The 14,941-nt window shown below is 39.9% G+C and overlaps 1 protein-coding gene and 1 pseudogene across 5 annotated transcripts; one reads left to right on the forward strand and one right to left on the reverse strand.

The window, feature by feature from the left end:
* The first annotated feature begins 14 nt into the window (after positions 1–14).
* FAIM (Fas apoptotic inhibitory molecule) lies at positions 15–11,676 on the forward strand. 5 transcript variants are annotated; one of them, XM_060775384.2, is made up of 6 exons: positions 2,057–2,326; positions 5,492–5,549; positions 7,447–7,582; positions 8,224–8,452; positions 10,096–10,145; positions 11,203–11,676. In XM_060775384.2, exons 2-6 carry the CDS (start codon positions 5,506–5,508, stop codon positions 11,350–11,352), a joined length of 609 nt encoding a protein of 202 aa, XP_060631367.1. In that variant the 5' UTR covers positions 2,057–2,326; positions 5,492–5,505; the 3' UTR covers positions 11,353–11,676. The 5 variants fall into 5 exon arrangements, with proteins under 5 accessions (XP_067329317.1, XP_060631389.1, XP_060631367.1 ...); XM_060775391.2 differs by having other exon boundaries at positions 2,058–2,149; XM_067473216.1 differs by lacking the exons at positions 2,057–2,326; positions 5,492–5,549 and adding an exon at positions 15–229.
* Positions 11,677–12,393: 717 nt separating this feature from the next.
* Positions 12,394–12,911, reverse strand: LOC137095948 (PCNA-associated factor pseudogene; annotated as a pseudogene).
* Positions 12,912–14,941: the final 2,030 nt, after the last annotated feature.

Genomic DNA, 14,941 nt, shown 5'->3' on the forward strand with positions numbered 1-14,941 from the left:
TCTTTGTATTTCAGAGCCGACTTGGGCAAAGAAAGGAAAGCCCAATGCCTTCCTCTGAAATAGCTGCCTGAGGCCTCCCCTCCAGTACTAACCAGGGCTGCCCCTGCTTAGCTTCCAAGATCAGCCAGGATCTACTGCCTTGAGGATGTTTCAAGTGACCCAAGAAGTTATGGTGACCTCATGAGTCTCATAGGCATCTTCAGAGGTTGCAAGGTCTGTTGGAAACTAGGCAAGTGGGGTTTGTTTACTCTCAAATGTAAATGTTGCAATTGGCCACCCTGATTAGCATTTAATAGCCTTGCAGCTTCAAAGCCTGGCTGGTTGCTGCCTGGGGGAATCCTTTATTGGGAGGTGTTAGTTGGTCCTGATTGTTTCATGTCTGGAATTCCCCTGTTTTCATTGTTCTTTATTTACTACCCCCTGATTTTAGAGTTTTTAAACTTTCTCTGGAAAGTTAAAATGCTGCCAAATTGCAGTTTAGATGCATGCTTAAGGCGCATTAGTGTATAGAGTTGTGCTGAAGACAAGCGGACAAATGTCAGCATGCTGGAAGAAGCAAGAACCACCAGCACTGAAGCGATGGTCCTCCACCATCAACTCTGATGGACCGGCCATGTTGTCCGGATGCCTGACCACCGTCTCCCAAAGCAGTTGCTCTATTCCGAACTCAAGAATGGAAAACACAATGTTGGTGGACAGGGAAAGAGATTTAAAGACGGGCTCAAAGCCAACCTTAAAAACTCTGGCATAGACACTGGGAACTGGGAAGCCCTGGCCCTTGAGTGCTCCAGGTCAGCTGTGACCAGCAGTGCTTTAGGATTTGAAGAGGCATGAATAGAGGGCGAAAGAGAGAAACGTGCTGTAGTAGGATGAATGCGGTTCGACACCACATCAACTGCTACGGCTGAATGCTGTGGAATCGTGGGAGTTGTGATTTGGTGAGACCCCAGCCCTCTTTGGCAGGGAAGGCTCAAGGCCTTGTCTAATAACCTTTAGAAAGGAACTGAAAACATGGATGGGGAAGCAGTCATGGGCAAACTTGGGCCCTCCGGGTATTTTGGACTTCAACTCCCACAATTCCTAACAGCAGGGAGGTTTTGAGGTCTGTTGGAAACTTGGCAAGTGAGATTTATATATCTGGGGAATGCCCAGACACGAATCAATAATCATGCTAGGCACTGCAGACTAATTCAACCTGAGAAGTCAGCCATAGCAGAACACCTGATGAACCAACCTGGACACAGCATATTATTCAACAGAAAGGAGGAAACCATGAAAATGAATAAAATCTGGCCACCGGTATTTTAAAAACTCTAAAATTAGGACAGTAAATAAAGAACAGCACTCAAACTACAAGAAAGGAGATTCCATCTGAACATGAGGAAGAACTTCCTGACTGTGAGAGCCGTTCAGCAGTGGAACTCTGCCCCGGAGTGTGGTGGAGGCTCCTTCTTTGGAAGCTTTTAAACAGAGGCTGGATGGCCATCTGTCGGGGGTGATTTGAATGCAATATTCCTGCTTCTTGGCAAAGGGTTAGACTGGATGGCCCATGAGGTCTCTTCCAACTCTTTGATTCTTTGATTCTATGAAAAGCAGGGGGATTCCAGGCATGAATCAATCAGGGCCAGCTAATCACCTCCCAACAAAAGATTGCCCCAGGCAGGAAGCAGCCAGGCTTTGAAGCTGAAAGGCTAATCAAGGTGGCCAATTGCAACACTCACACTAGCCTCCAACAGACAAGAGTTCTTTCTCCCACCCTGGACATTATTCCACAAATGTATAAACCCCACTTGCCTAGTTTCCAACAAACCTCTCAACCTCTGAGGATGCCTGCCATAGATGTGGACCAAACGTCAGGTGAGAATGCTTCTGGAACATGGCCATACAGCTCGGACAACTCACAGCAACCCTCTTCCCAGTCTGGTTTTGGACTTCATCTCCCAGAATGCCCGGCCATTGGCGGTGGCAGCGGAGGCTTCTGGGAGTTGAAGTCCAAATTCCTGAAAGCCTCGAGCCCCTGCTTAATGGGCGTTTCCAGAGGGGGCGGGGCGAGAGAAGGGGCGGGGCCTGCTGGGGAAAACTTCCGGGGATGAGGACTTCCATCCGTCCGCCTCGGCGGGTGCGTTGCTGGGCAGAGGGGCCACTCGAGGTAGGCCCCGCCGCCATTTTGGGAGGAAAGGCGAGGAGGGTGACCCCAGGGAGAGGAAAGGGAAGGAGGAGGCGGCCTCCTTGCTCTGGCTCTGGGCAGAAGAGACTGGGAAGCACTGCAGGCTCCGTCCCGAGGAAAGGCCTCGTTTCCGGGAGACTACGAGATTTAGAGGGCCAGGTAGACCCGACCCTCCCTCCCCCCCCCTTCCTCCTCCTCCTAGAGAAAACTTCCCCCTCGTCCAGTTTGACACCGCTTTAACTGCCATGGCTCAATGCTGTGGCACAGTGAGATACTCTGTAGTTCCTTTCCCTGCCAAGAGTGCTGGTGCTTCACCAAACTACACATCCCAGAATTCAGTAGCATCAAGCCCTGGCAGAGGAAGTGGAGTCAAACCGCATCAGTGTGATTTGCACCCGTTGAGTATCCCTTCTTCGAAGTGTTTGTGGGGACCAGAAGAAGTGTTTGGGATTATTATTATTATTATTACTCTTTTTCTTCTTTCTTCCTTCCTCCTCCTCCTCCTCCTCCTCCTCCTCCTCCTCCTCCTCCTCCTCCTCCTCCTCCTCTTCTTCTTCTTCTTCTTCTTCTTCTTCTTCTTCTTCTTCAATATTTTGGGAGATGGGACCCAAGGCAATAAACACGGAATTCATTTATGTGCCAGTAAACAGCTTCTGAAATGCTGTTATGCACCATATTTTATATCATGGAACTCAGTTAATAATAATAAGTGCCTAAAGACCTTGGCCTGCACTTAAACACAATCGGCGCTGACAAAATTACCATCTGCCAACTGCAGAAGGCCACCTTACTGGGATCTGCACACATTATTCACTGATACGATATGAGGATTTAAAGATCGAACTGCAAAGACTCTGGCACAAGCCAGTAAAGGTGGTCCCTGTGGTGATCTGCATACTGGGTGCAGTGCCTAAAGACCTTGGCCTCCACTTAAACACAATCGGCACTGACAAGATTACCATCTGCCAGGTGCAGAAGGCCACCTTACTGGGATCTGCACGCATTATTTGCTGATACATCACACAGTCCTAGACACTTGGGAAGTGTCTGACGTGTGATCCAATACAACAGCCAGCAGAGTGATCTTGTCTGCTGTGGACTCAGCTTGTTGTGTTTCTAATTAATAATAATAACAACAATAACAAATTTTAATTTATATCCTGCTTTTCTCCCACAAAGGGCCCCAGAGTGGCTTCCAACATATTAAATACAGTACAAAATAACAGTTTCATTAGAAAACAAAGGTGTCCCTGGCTCAGCCACCCAGGTGGATAATTTTGGAGCGTTTTGTATTTTTGGATAAAGGGATACTCAACTTGTGTCAACTGTCAAATGCTCATATTCCTACTTCATCCAAAAATATGTAGGAAGTGTCTTTTAGGTAGCTAAAAAGACCGTAGGAAGCTCGCCCAGTTTATGTGATCCTATGTGTTTGTGTTCATGTTTCGGTATCCTAGAAACAAAATCCTACTTTTGTGTCCTCAAATCATACCGTTCTTTTGAAAGTGAGGAATCTACCACCGTAATCTCCTTTCTGTAGATGTAAAACTTTTTTTTATTTCAGCATGAAAGAATGTGACAAAAACAAACGCAGTGATAAGTGTTTGGTATTTCATATTAATCAAGAATATAACAAATACAGAAACATTACTTTAAAAAGCACCACTTGCCGAATTTGAATCTATGTAGATTCACTTTCATTCAGTTTATTTCAAAATGCTGGTGAGCTCTATGCAGAAATATCTAGAATACCTTGAATAAAAATTGAACTAAATACATATGAAATATTTTCCTACATGCTTTTGGCATTTAAAGTTGTGGCATGACTAAGGTGCTCACTTTTAAGGTAGCTCTTGTTTAATTGGGAAGTGGCATATTTTCTATTCCAGCAGACTTCAAGGAAGTGGCTATAAGTGTTTTTATGTTGTGCTATTCTATTGATTTTTATCAAATGTGTTTTTAATCCATTTGTTTCAAACAGTGACACTTTATTCACATTTAACAGTATCCTTTTTCTGTTTGTGCTTATGGTATGAACATGCATTTTTATTTTGCTTTAAATTAGTGGACTAAGGTGAGACACAAATTGAATAAAATGGAATTATTGACAAACATATTGCTGTCATTTCCCTCTTCATCAGCTTCCACCATCTCAGCCCCTTTCGTAAATGTAACATCAGCACACATCTTTCTAATGGTTAGGGCAAGCACCAGCCTTGTTCCTGGTCTATGTAGCACCTCTATTAAACCCGCAATTTGTAACAACTGACAACATTTCCATTCATTTTAAGTGTTGGTGAAAAAAGTTGTCACAGTTAGACTAGACAACACCAGTCAGCAGACAGATTATTATTATTATTATTATTACTATTCAATATTTATACCCCACCCTTCTCACCCCTAGGGGACGCAGGGCTGCTTAGATCAGGGCCCTGACATTGTTAAAGTATATAGACTATCCAGTTGCATCTTTTCATAAAGCTGACTGAATATGGGCATAGCAGTCTCGGGAAAGAGTGACCTTCCTTCATCTTTACAGTTTGGCTTTCAACCTGGTTGTGGAATCTGTTTTACCATCTCTGACAGAGTGATCTTTATATGCAACAGATAGGCAAAGCAATATTTTACCCTCTTGACAGTAATTCTTACTATGCACCAAGATTTCTAGTTATATCATAAGATTTCTAATCATATCACATAGTACTTTCTATAGGAATATCAGTGTTGGTCTTGGGATGGTTTGCTCCCCTTTTTCTTTTTTGTTGCTCTGATCCTAGAAAGTGGCTACTATGTCGGGAAAGCTCAGCTCATTGGGAGATGTCATGAGAAGTTTTACAGATCAGTTGTGACATGCTCCATTGACAGTTTACATAGATTCTTGTACCTTTTTGGTTGGCCTACTACAAGTAGTGCTACAGTGCAGATTTTCAGATTTTTTTCTAAGCAGTGACTTGGCTACTGTTGTTTATTTTGAAGTATAGTTAAAAATTAAACAAACAATGCACATTTAAAACAAGCAATTGTTTGGCACTCTGGATCAGTTGAACCGGATCAGTATTCCTAACGCTTGCCTGTGCTGTTCAGGGCTGCAGGAAATTTCAGTCAATCAGATTTGGAAGGCTCTTTCCTTCCCATCCCTCTTTAAAAGTACTTAGATTTGTTAAATTGTACATTTGGGAACACTACTACTAGTACTAATCTAAAGTGACAGACTGGGAACGGATTGTTCAGGAACGCAAGGAGTCCTAGTTTCCAACATCTATTCACTGCTACCAGTATTCTGCTTTTTTTGTTTTTCTTTTCTTGCTGCTAATTGGATTAAAGGCCTGTTGATAACTATGGCATCCCGCGATGATAATACTGACTGTGAAGATGATGTAAGGTAAAAAGTACTCTGCTGTGTAAGAAGCATTAGAAGACCTTTTCAGATTTTAATAGTGATAGAATTGCTGTTATCAAAATAGTTTATAATTAATCCATTTGTGATATGCACAACGAAATTGAAATGAATTAAAATAATGTTATTTTTTACTTTTAAAAATTTACTTGTTCATTTCAGAACTTAAATCTGTATGAGCCAAGTAACTTATTTAACTTGCTACATTAGCTTGCTAAAATAGATTGTAGTGATAGAGCTGATAGGCATGAAGCATTTAAAACAAAATGCAGTGGACAGTTTAGATCAATACAGGTTGAGCATACTTTATGTAGAATTTGAAAAACTAAAATACTCATATTTCATCATATAATAGTCACCATTGCATAATACTGTCGTCGAATCCCCTTTTTGGGGTGCCAAAAATGCTATTTTTGTTTTCCTCACATAATAGTTGCATTTCAGTTTGGTAAGACTGCAATGCAAGGGGCCAATCCTCCAAGAAGAGTTCACTTGCCAGATCGCCTCTCCCCTCCAAGCTGCAGAGAATTACCTTGGCCAAGGCAGCTCTCCCTTTCTCTGAAGGGAGAAATGGGTAGATGGGTGAGCCTTCAACCACCTACTGTCAGCAAAAGCTAGAGGACTTCTTTCTGCTGCCAGCAACTGAGGGAGGCTTGGCAGCTCTCTCTAGCTATCCTATACCCACCCGTTCACCTTCTGGAGAGAGCTATGAACCCTATTTTGACTGCCCCCAGACAAGGGAGGTTGTGTAACTGCAGGGTTTCCCTTGGCTATGTGAATATATATATATATATATATATATATATATATATATATATATATATATAATTTCAGGCCCCCCCCCCCCCGGTGGCGCAGTGGGTTAAAGCACTGAGCTGCTGAGCTTGTTGACCAAAAGGTCGCAGGTTCGATTCCAGGGAGCGGCGTGAGCTTCCGCTGTCAGCCCTAGCTTCTGCCAACCTAGCAGTTCGAAAACATGCAAATGTGAGTAGATCAATAGGTACCGCTCTGGCGGGAAGGTAACGCCACTCCATGCGGTCATGCTGGCCACATGACCTTGGAGGTGTCTATGGACAACGCTAGCTCTTCAGCTTAGAAATGGAGATGAGCACCACATCCCAGAGTCAGACATGACTTAATGTCAGGGGACAACCTTTACCTTTACCTATCACATTTCAAGATATGCAAATACAGTATTCCAAAAGCAATTCTATGGGGGGGAATTGAAGGAGGAAGACCCCCCTTTTTTTTCTTCTTTTTTTGCTGGTTATTCCCCCTCCCACTTTGCATTTCATAAACAAGGCTTGTCTCCATGACGGTGAAATGAATTAATAGATAGATAATAAATTCTGAAACATTTCTGGTCCACTCATTTTGGATAAAGGATATTCAACCTGTACTCTGTTAAAAAGGTTTGTTTCAATAGCTATAGGAATATACTATAGTAAATGTCCATCTAGTACTACTATTTTATGTTCTGTGTTTGGTAATCTACGTGTTATGTTCAATCACTAACATAGATTGATTGCTGTGTACTAGTAGTTTAGAAATTTGATCTGTGATGAGAGACAACTACAACACAGTTTGCTAACGTGTATTACTTTGATAAACATTATGTAAGTAAATTACAGCATTTATGGATTAAGACCCAATTTGGAAGGTTACGTATCAACTTCTCTATGTGTAGTGCCAATTCAAGTTCTCTTTCCAAAAAATGCCCGTAAATGACCTGATGCCAAAACTTAGTTAACAATCAAAAGTTAGCTAATCAAATTACTTGAGTTGTAGCTTTAAAATAAGATAAATTGCTATAGTTTTAAAGGGGATCTTAGTATGGTACACTCTGTTTTCATTTGGTTTATCTATCCTTGTGTCCATACAGCTCTGACTACAGTTACCTGGACAGAATGACAGATCTAGTGGCTATCTGGGAAGTAGCTTTAAGTGATGGGGTTCACAAAATTGAATTTGAACACGGTACTACCTCAGGAAAACGTGTGATATATGTGGATGGAAAGGTAGGATTTGTACATTAATGCACACCATTCCTTGGACAATAAGCAGTGGGCATTTTTGCATAGCTAAAATGTTGTTGCTTAGCAATGTAACCCATAAGAGAGAAATCCTAATCAGGCTGATGGCTGAATACTGTTAAATGTACAGCTAAATCCACAGCCCTTCCAAATGTTTGCATTTTTTAGAGAGCAGTTTTTTTTCTCACCCTGTCCCAGTGAATTTTCTTTTCCTCCTGCTTAGGAGAGGGAATTAACTACTGCAGTTCTAGAACTGATAGAGTTAAGAGGCTTTACAGGCAGGTGTCCAGGAAGTGAAGGGATTAAGATCCCATGAATCCATATTCTTCTTGAAGTGCCTTCAACTTCACTTCAACTTCTTGAAGTACCTTCAACTTGTTATGTTCTTCTGCAGAAACAGCATGGCTATTGAGATTCTGTTGTCAAAACACTCTTACTCAGAGTAGTCTTTGTATTTTTGTGCCTGATACTTTACAGCAATGTCCACTTAAAGGCTAGGTGTCCTGAGTAGGTGTAGATTTTAAGAGTTTTTTTAAAATATTAAAAATAAAAAGACGCTTGGACTTGGCCACTTTTTCAGGGCTGACTCAAAATATCTCTATAACTATGCTTTTTGTTATGTTCAGGAAGTAATGAGAAAAGAATGGATGTTCAAACTTGTGGGAAAAGAGACATTTACTGTTGGAGCATCCAAAACAAAAGCTACCATCAACATTGATGCCGTCAGTGGCTTTGCGTATGAATATACCTTGGAAATTGATGGGAAAAGCCTTAAGAAGTACATGGAGAACAGGTCAAAGACAACTAACACTTGGTTATTACACTTGGATGGCACAGACTTTAGAGTTGTGTTAGGTACGTTGTTTTAATGTACTGTTTATATTATTGCTTGAATTTTTATTTTCGCTGGTCTGTGATATCCTTCAAATAACACTCATGTGTTGTTCGTTGTGACCTCTTGTTTGGAGGAAAACATATAGCATTTTGTGAATGTTGAAGAATGGGGTTCTGAAAGATAGTTAATAAATTGTAATCTTGGAAAAGATTTTCCAGTCTCAGAGAGAGCCTCTTTGGCACAATGGGACATCTTAAATTATATCCTATTGTACTTTGTCAAAATTCACTAGCATGACTGAATCAGCAGTGTAGTGCCATCATCATAAATTAGAAATTGTAATGCAGCATCTCAACCGTTATTTTCCTTGCACTTAATACCAGTCTTTTACATATCTAGGCCATTCTGAGTTTGGGGAAGCCAGTTTTTAATGTTTTGAGTGGTAGCATTTCACTCTCAGGCTGATAGCCACTCAGTCTGCTGATTTGACTCTTTGAGAGAACAGGTGAACCTTCAGCAAAACTTTGTGCTTTGAAATACAGATACTCCTGCCTTTCTCCAAGAGGCTCCATTTCCTCCCTTCCCCCTACTTATTTTATGTATTTAGCCCCACATTGAATCGCTGTTCATTAGGCATATGTGTGCTCATTCTACATTGAAATGTTTGGGTTCCTGTGATGATCACACTTCTAAGCATGGCCAGAAGTTACCTCAACTGTTCCTGAGCACATGCTGCTCCCAAAATTCCCCATGGAGCCATAAAAGATAATTATTTTATAATGGCTATTCTCCTTATTTTTGAACCCCACCTCTGCTAGAAAACTGATCTAAAATTATGTGTTGTGATGTCATACAAACAATATGTATTAAATGAAAATGATTGTGTTCGCAGATCTTTTATTTTAGTAACTATAAACTATCTGGTTTTACCATCTCACAGCATCTCTCAGCACACAGACCCTCTCACCTGTAATTACCGCATGTCATCCAAATTGTGATCATTTTCTATTCTTATTCTCCTCCAGTCATCCTAATCACCCTACCTGTCAGTCACTAGCCGTGGCATTTATCCACCATTCTCTTAACTGTCAACTGAAATCTTCATGCATTCCTACTCATCACAGTAACAGAGAACAATATAAAAATATAACTTCAGTAACACCAGTTTTCTCCCACCACTCCCTTAGGTTTTTTTCTCTTTTTAAAAAATGTCCACAAACATCAAGGCTCCCTGAGCCTTTTCTATATTTTTCTTGTATATAGATTGTGCCCTTTTGGAGCATAACACTTGGAGAGGTGAGTTCATTTTTTGGGTTCTTAAGGCGTTCAAGGAGACATCGTACTGTTCTCATCCTAAGTTCCTCGTAATCCATTTTTGCATACTACATGAAAAATATTGCTGAATGATATGTGTTCTAGCCCACAACTACATTTTTGACATGTGTTAGAAATTTAGACATCCCTAACACTATAAATTTGTAATAATGAAACAAATATGAATGGCAAATATGTAATGAAATGTTCCTCTTGCAAAGTGGAATTGGTCTTCTAGCAAAAGGACCATGTTCTGAGTACATATGTTCAGCCAGGATTAAATACAATAGAAAACATTTGTACAATATTTTATGTGACTGTTCTTTTGTGGTATCTTTTTTTTTTTCAGAGAAAGACACAATGGATGTTTGGTGCAATGGTAAAAAAATGGAAACTGCGGTATGTATTAAAGAAAAATACTAATTTTAAAGAGAAAAAAACTGCAAAGAGTAATTAATCTCTGGGTTCCTGTGATGGTCTACAAAACATTTTAAGAGGTCAATAAAACATTTTAAAACACGTATGTTAGTTTTATAGGATGTTGTCAATCTAATTTAGAAATCAAATTTACTCCAGTTTAATAAGTTTTCCCAGTATTCTTGATCCAGTCACTTCAAAAATAACACTGCACTCTGTTCCAAAAGTTACAAGAAGTTTATCGCCTCACTAACTCAGATTCATTGGAATATCTCAAGATATAAACCTATTTTAGAGGCTGTATGATTGGAATTTTCTGCAATAAGGTTAGAAGAAAGGCCAATGGTAGAAAAATCTGAAAGACTACCCGGAAGACAAAGTGCAGAAAATTAAGTGGCCAAATACTATCTATTATAGAAATAGATGGCTGTAAAATGTAGGCTATAATCTTAAATATACTTCCTATGGAGTGAACTCCACTGAATACATTGTGATAGACCTACGTACTTAGAAGTGCAATCTTAGAATGCACTTCAAATTACCACTATGAGACACAATTATTCCAAAGAAAAGTTGCTCATTCTCGTGCATTTAAATCAGGGATGGGCAAAGTCTGGCCTTACTCTCAAACGCTTCCTAAAAATGAAAAAGAAATGGTTAAAAGTAGGTGAAAATCAGCCCAAATACTGACCAAAAGCCAAGTCGTGTGAGTTTGGGTACACCAAACTGTGCCGTTGCAGCCCACAGAGTGGCAAAAGATGGCCCTCGCCCTCCTGCACAGTTGCCCACTTTTGATTGAAACAAGATATAAGATTTAGAAACATGACCCTGATTAGGTTTGTACATGAAAGCTTAAGAGTATATAGCAATTCTATTAGGACTTAAACTTTGAACTGCAAAATAATGCTTCCCAGGAGTTCCAGCCCTTTGAAGAACATTTACCTGAACTTGCCAAAAATATTTTGGTGTTTTGTTAACCTACGTAGCATTGCAATCCTTCTGGGCATCTTTTCATTTCATTTTTTCTTTATTGCATTAGGGTGAATTTGTCGAAGATGGGACGGAAACACATTTCAGTATTGGAAAGCACAGCTGTTGCATTAAAGCTATCAGTAGCGGGAAGAGAAGGGAAGGAATTCTTCATATGCTGATTGTCGATGATGGAGAAATCCCAGAAGCTTTGGAATAGCTTCCCATTGTTCTGACCATTTCAGATGCAAAGATCAGGGATTTTCAATTACTGTGGTAATTGATAACTTTTAATATGGACTTCTTGGTACTGTTTAGTTTGTGTTGTTCTTATTTTCTAGTTACTGTATATGAACTTTATTGGAAGACAAGATGAGAATGTAAAGCTATGTACAACAATCCCCAAGCATTCCCAGTTATTTTTTAAATTATATATAAGATCTGTCTATAGCTATATATTAATATTGCAACACTAAATGGGAACTTTGATTAATGTAGAAATTGTTTACATGGAAAATTTTAATAAAATAAATTTCAGAATAAATCAGTGAACTGTGTTGATTCTTTTCAAATACTCTTTAGTAGGAGCCTTTCTGCATTGTGATGATCCATTTTACTGATTAATCTGCAGCTGCACATAGGAGGATGAATCATATCCTAAATCCTTAGAATTCAACGTCTGCCCTTTAGGAAGATAAAATAAATAGGCTGAAAATATGTATTATTAATCAATATTTCCAGTGGACGTAGAGTTCTGTAGTGTCTACAGAGTATTGTATGTACACACCACCTGACACAAATAGGATGAAACAGCAAAACCTGTTTGAGTCCACAAATTTTAGTGGTTTTAGCAGATTTAACTCTTTGCTTGTTAGTAACAAGCGCTGAAATGCAATTTAAATTAGATGCTCTTCCAGAATGTTAGTGTTGTAACTTCACTAATTGATTTTTAAACTATGTTTGTTATACATAAATGTCAGGGGAAAAATACATAGAAGTCAAGCAACAGACTTAAATCTAGAAAAATACACTCCTTCTTGATAGCCAAATTAAGTTCTTCATTTTTAAAGAAAACGTTCTTAAAATTGTTGTTTTGGTTTTTTTTACAAAAAGTTTTTTAACAGACATATGGCACAAGTATTTCATAAGTGCATAAAGAAGCAAATGGCATTTAGCATAATTTCCTTATCTACCAAGCAATGTGTTGCTTATTGGTACCTAAACGCCCAGGAAATATTGATTTCCATTCCCTTAACGGTTATACAAGTTTTAGATCATTTTAGTAAACAAAACAGCCTAGGAGGCCTTTATAAAGCCTTTACTCAAAACAAATTCAGAATATATACATATACATAAGTGTACCAATGTCATTATAAGAGCATGCCAAGATCTGCCCGCAGAAGAGGTGAGCCTAAGTAAGTTTGGGTCATCTTCTGTGGAGTCCATATTGGGAAGCAGGGGACAAATCTTTTAACTACTTGTTCCTATTCCTCTGAACCCTGGTTGTTCGTCATCCAAAATGTGATTTTCCTTCGAGTGCTTTGGGGATTGAGTTAAGAATTCGCCTATTCCTTTTTGCCATGGTGATGTTGGCCTCACACAGACTGGAATGCCACCGGCATATTTGTTCTCCCCTTTCTGTGAGGGAGGAGATGACGTTAAATTGGCACTTCCGGAGCCAAGTACCTTCCATGGAGCCCTTGCAGCAACCACTTTCCGGTAAGCCCCGCCGGTTCCTCCGCAGTCCGCCTTGGTCCGCACCATCTCTGCCAAGCCAAAGCTTCCTACCTGTTTTATGATTCTATGCTCTTAGCTTAAATAGTCTGCTCTCTCCTTTGTTTTAATATCCACTTTGAGTATTGTTTTTCCCCAGCGTAGGGTATAAATAATATACTTGAGGGAAGGTGTGTCTCATTACAAGCAATGAAAGTGAATGTAGTTTCCTGATATATTGTCAGAGACTGTATGATATATACAACTGATAAGCCAAAAGAACTTTATAAAATGATTTGTTAAAAAAAATTGGGCTCTCCTTTACATAAAGTAAGATTGTTGTTCTGAAACAAAGCTATACTTTATTAAACAGTCATATAAAATACTAAGCATCTAAATCAGCGATTAAACAACATCCTGTGCTTAACCGTCACACTTTCCAAACAGGTCTGCTGTTTGGAAATCCTCCAGGACTCAGTGCTGAACCTGGATGCCCAGGTATCGGTGGATGCCCAGGTATCCATGCCTTAGTTCCTTCCCATCTGGATTACTGTAACATGCTCTGCGTGGGGTGGCCTCTGAAGCATGCTTGGAAACTTCAGCTGGTTCAAAGAACTGCAGCCAGGTTGCTCATGGACTGGCTACAGGGAGCAGACAACCCCCCTGTTGCGGCGGCTCTACTGGCTACCAGTCTGTTTCGGGGCACAATTCAAAGAGCTGGTTACGACCTTTAAAGCCCTAGATTGTTCAGGTCCAGGCTATTTGGCTGATCACATCCCCTTGCATGAACCTGCCCAAGGCCCTGCTCTTGATCCCACCTCCAATTCAAACTCGGTTGGTGTGAAAGAGAGAGCGGGCTTTCTCCGTGGCTGCCACTTGATTCTGAAACTCCCCAGGGAAACCAAACTGGTCCCCTCCCTACTGTCCTCCTGGCAGCAGGCTAAAACCCTTTTATTCAGGCAGGCTTTTAAAGGTGAGGGTTTTAAAGATCAATTCGGGGGTGTTGTGGTTTTTAACTTTGAATTTGTTTTAATGGTTTTTATCTGGGAATTTTAAAATTCCGTTGATATTTAATCCTGTTTTATTGTTCATATATCTGTATATTTTAAATGGTTATGCTGATGGTTTTATGTTAAGCCACTTGTAGTCCCCTTTAGGGGAGATAAAGCAGGGAATAATAATAATAATAATAATAATAATAATAATAATAATAATAATAATAATAGCACTATGAGGCAACATAACAGTAGTGCTGGCCCAAAATCTTATGAAATAATCATTTCTGTATCTTACCTTAAAAATGTAAACATGACTCTAATCATATGTGTCTGTTACACTGAAAATCAATGGTACATCTGGCAGAAACAGGGTTTTTATGGTAAACTTTTAAGTCAGCACAATAATTCAATAACAGTTAATGCGCCAGGATTGTGGTGCAGCTGACTGAGTGACAGCTGCATTAAGATCACTCTGACCAGAAGGTCATGAGTTCAAAGCCAGCCCGGGTCAGAGTGAGTGTCCGGCCAATTGTGTAGCTTGACAGTTGCATCTGTCAAGTAGGAAAATTAGGTACCACCTATGTGTGGTGAGGCTAATTAACTAATTTGTGAGTCAATAAAAGACTCCAGCAAAAAGCACTCCAGCAAAGCATGCGGGGAATGCGGAAGTACTTCATCAGTGTCGCAGATGGACAATGAAAGCGACAGCTCCCCTGGCGGCCAGAAAAAGTTAAATAGCCTCTGTGTATGTCTATATATGTTGTATTTCTAATTGGCATTGAATATTTGCCATATATGTGTATATTGTAATCCGCCCTGAGTCCCCTGCGGGGTGAGAAGGGCGGAATATAAATGCTGTAAATAATGATGATAATGATGATGATGATGATGATGATAATGCAACATGATGCTTTAGTAATATGTGCAGTGTATTCAAAGTTTGTGAGGATTTTTGATGTAAAAGTTTAAATATATATTTTTAAAGATCTCTTGGATACCTTTTATGCAAAAACTGGCCACAAGTTGTGCAGTATACATCCTATTATATCTTTGGATTAGAAAAAAAAATGCAGAGAGTTTAGACAGTTGGTATTTTTA

The sequence above is a fragment of the Anolis sagrei genome, chromosome 1 (assembly GCF_037176765.1).
Source record: "Anolis sagrei isolate rAnoSag1 chromosome 1, rAnoSag1.mat, whole genome shotgun sequence".
Taxonomy (NCBI): Eukaryota; Metazoa; Chordata; class Lepidosauria; order Squamata; family Dactyloidae; genus Anolis; species Anolis sagrei.

Coding starts and splice junctions, on each gene's coding strand:
- FAIM (XM_060775384.2), top strand. CDS start 5,506: ATGGCATCCCGCGATGATAATACTGACTGTGAAGATGATGTAAG. Junction 7,583..8,223: donor TGATATATGTGGATGGAAAG/GTAGGATTTGTA, acceptor TGTTATGTTCAG/GAAGTAATGAGAAAAGAATG. Junction 8,453..10,095: donor AGACTTTAGAGTTGTGTTAG/GTACGTTGTTTT, acceptor TTTTTTTTTCAG/AGAAAGACACAATGGATGTT.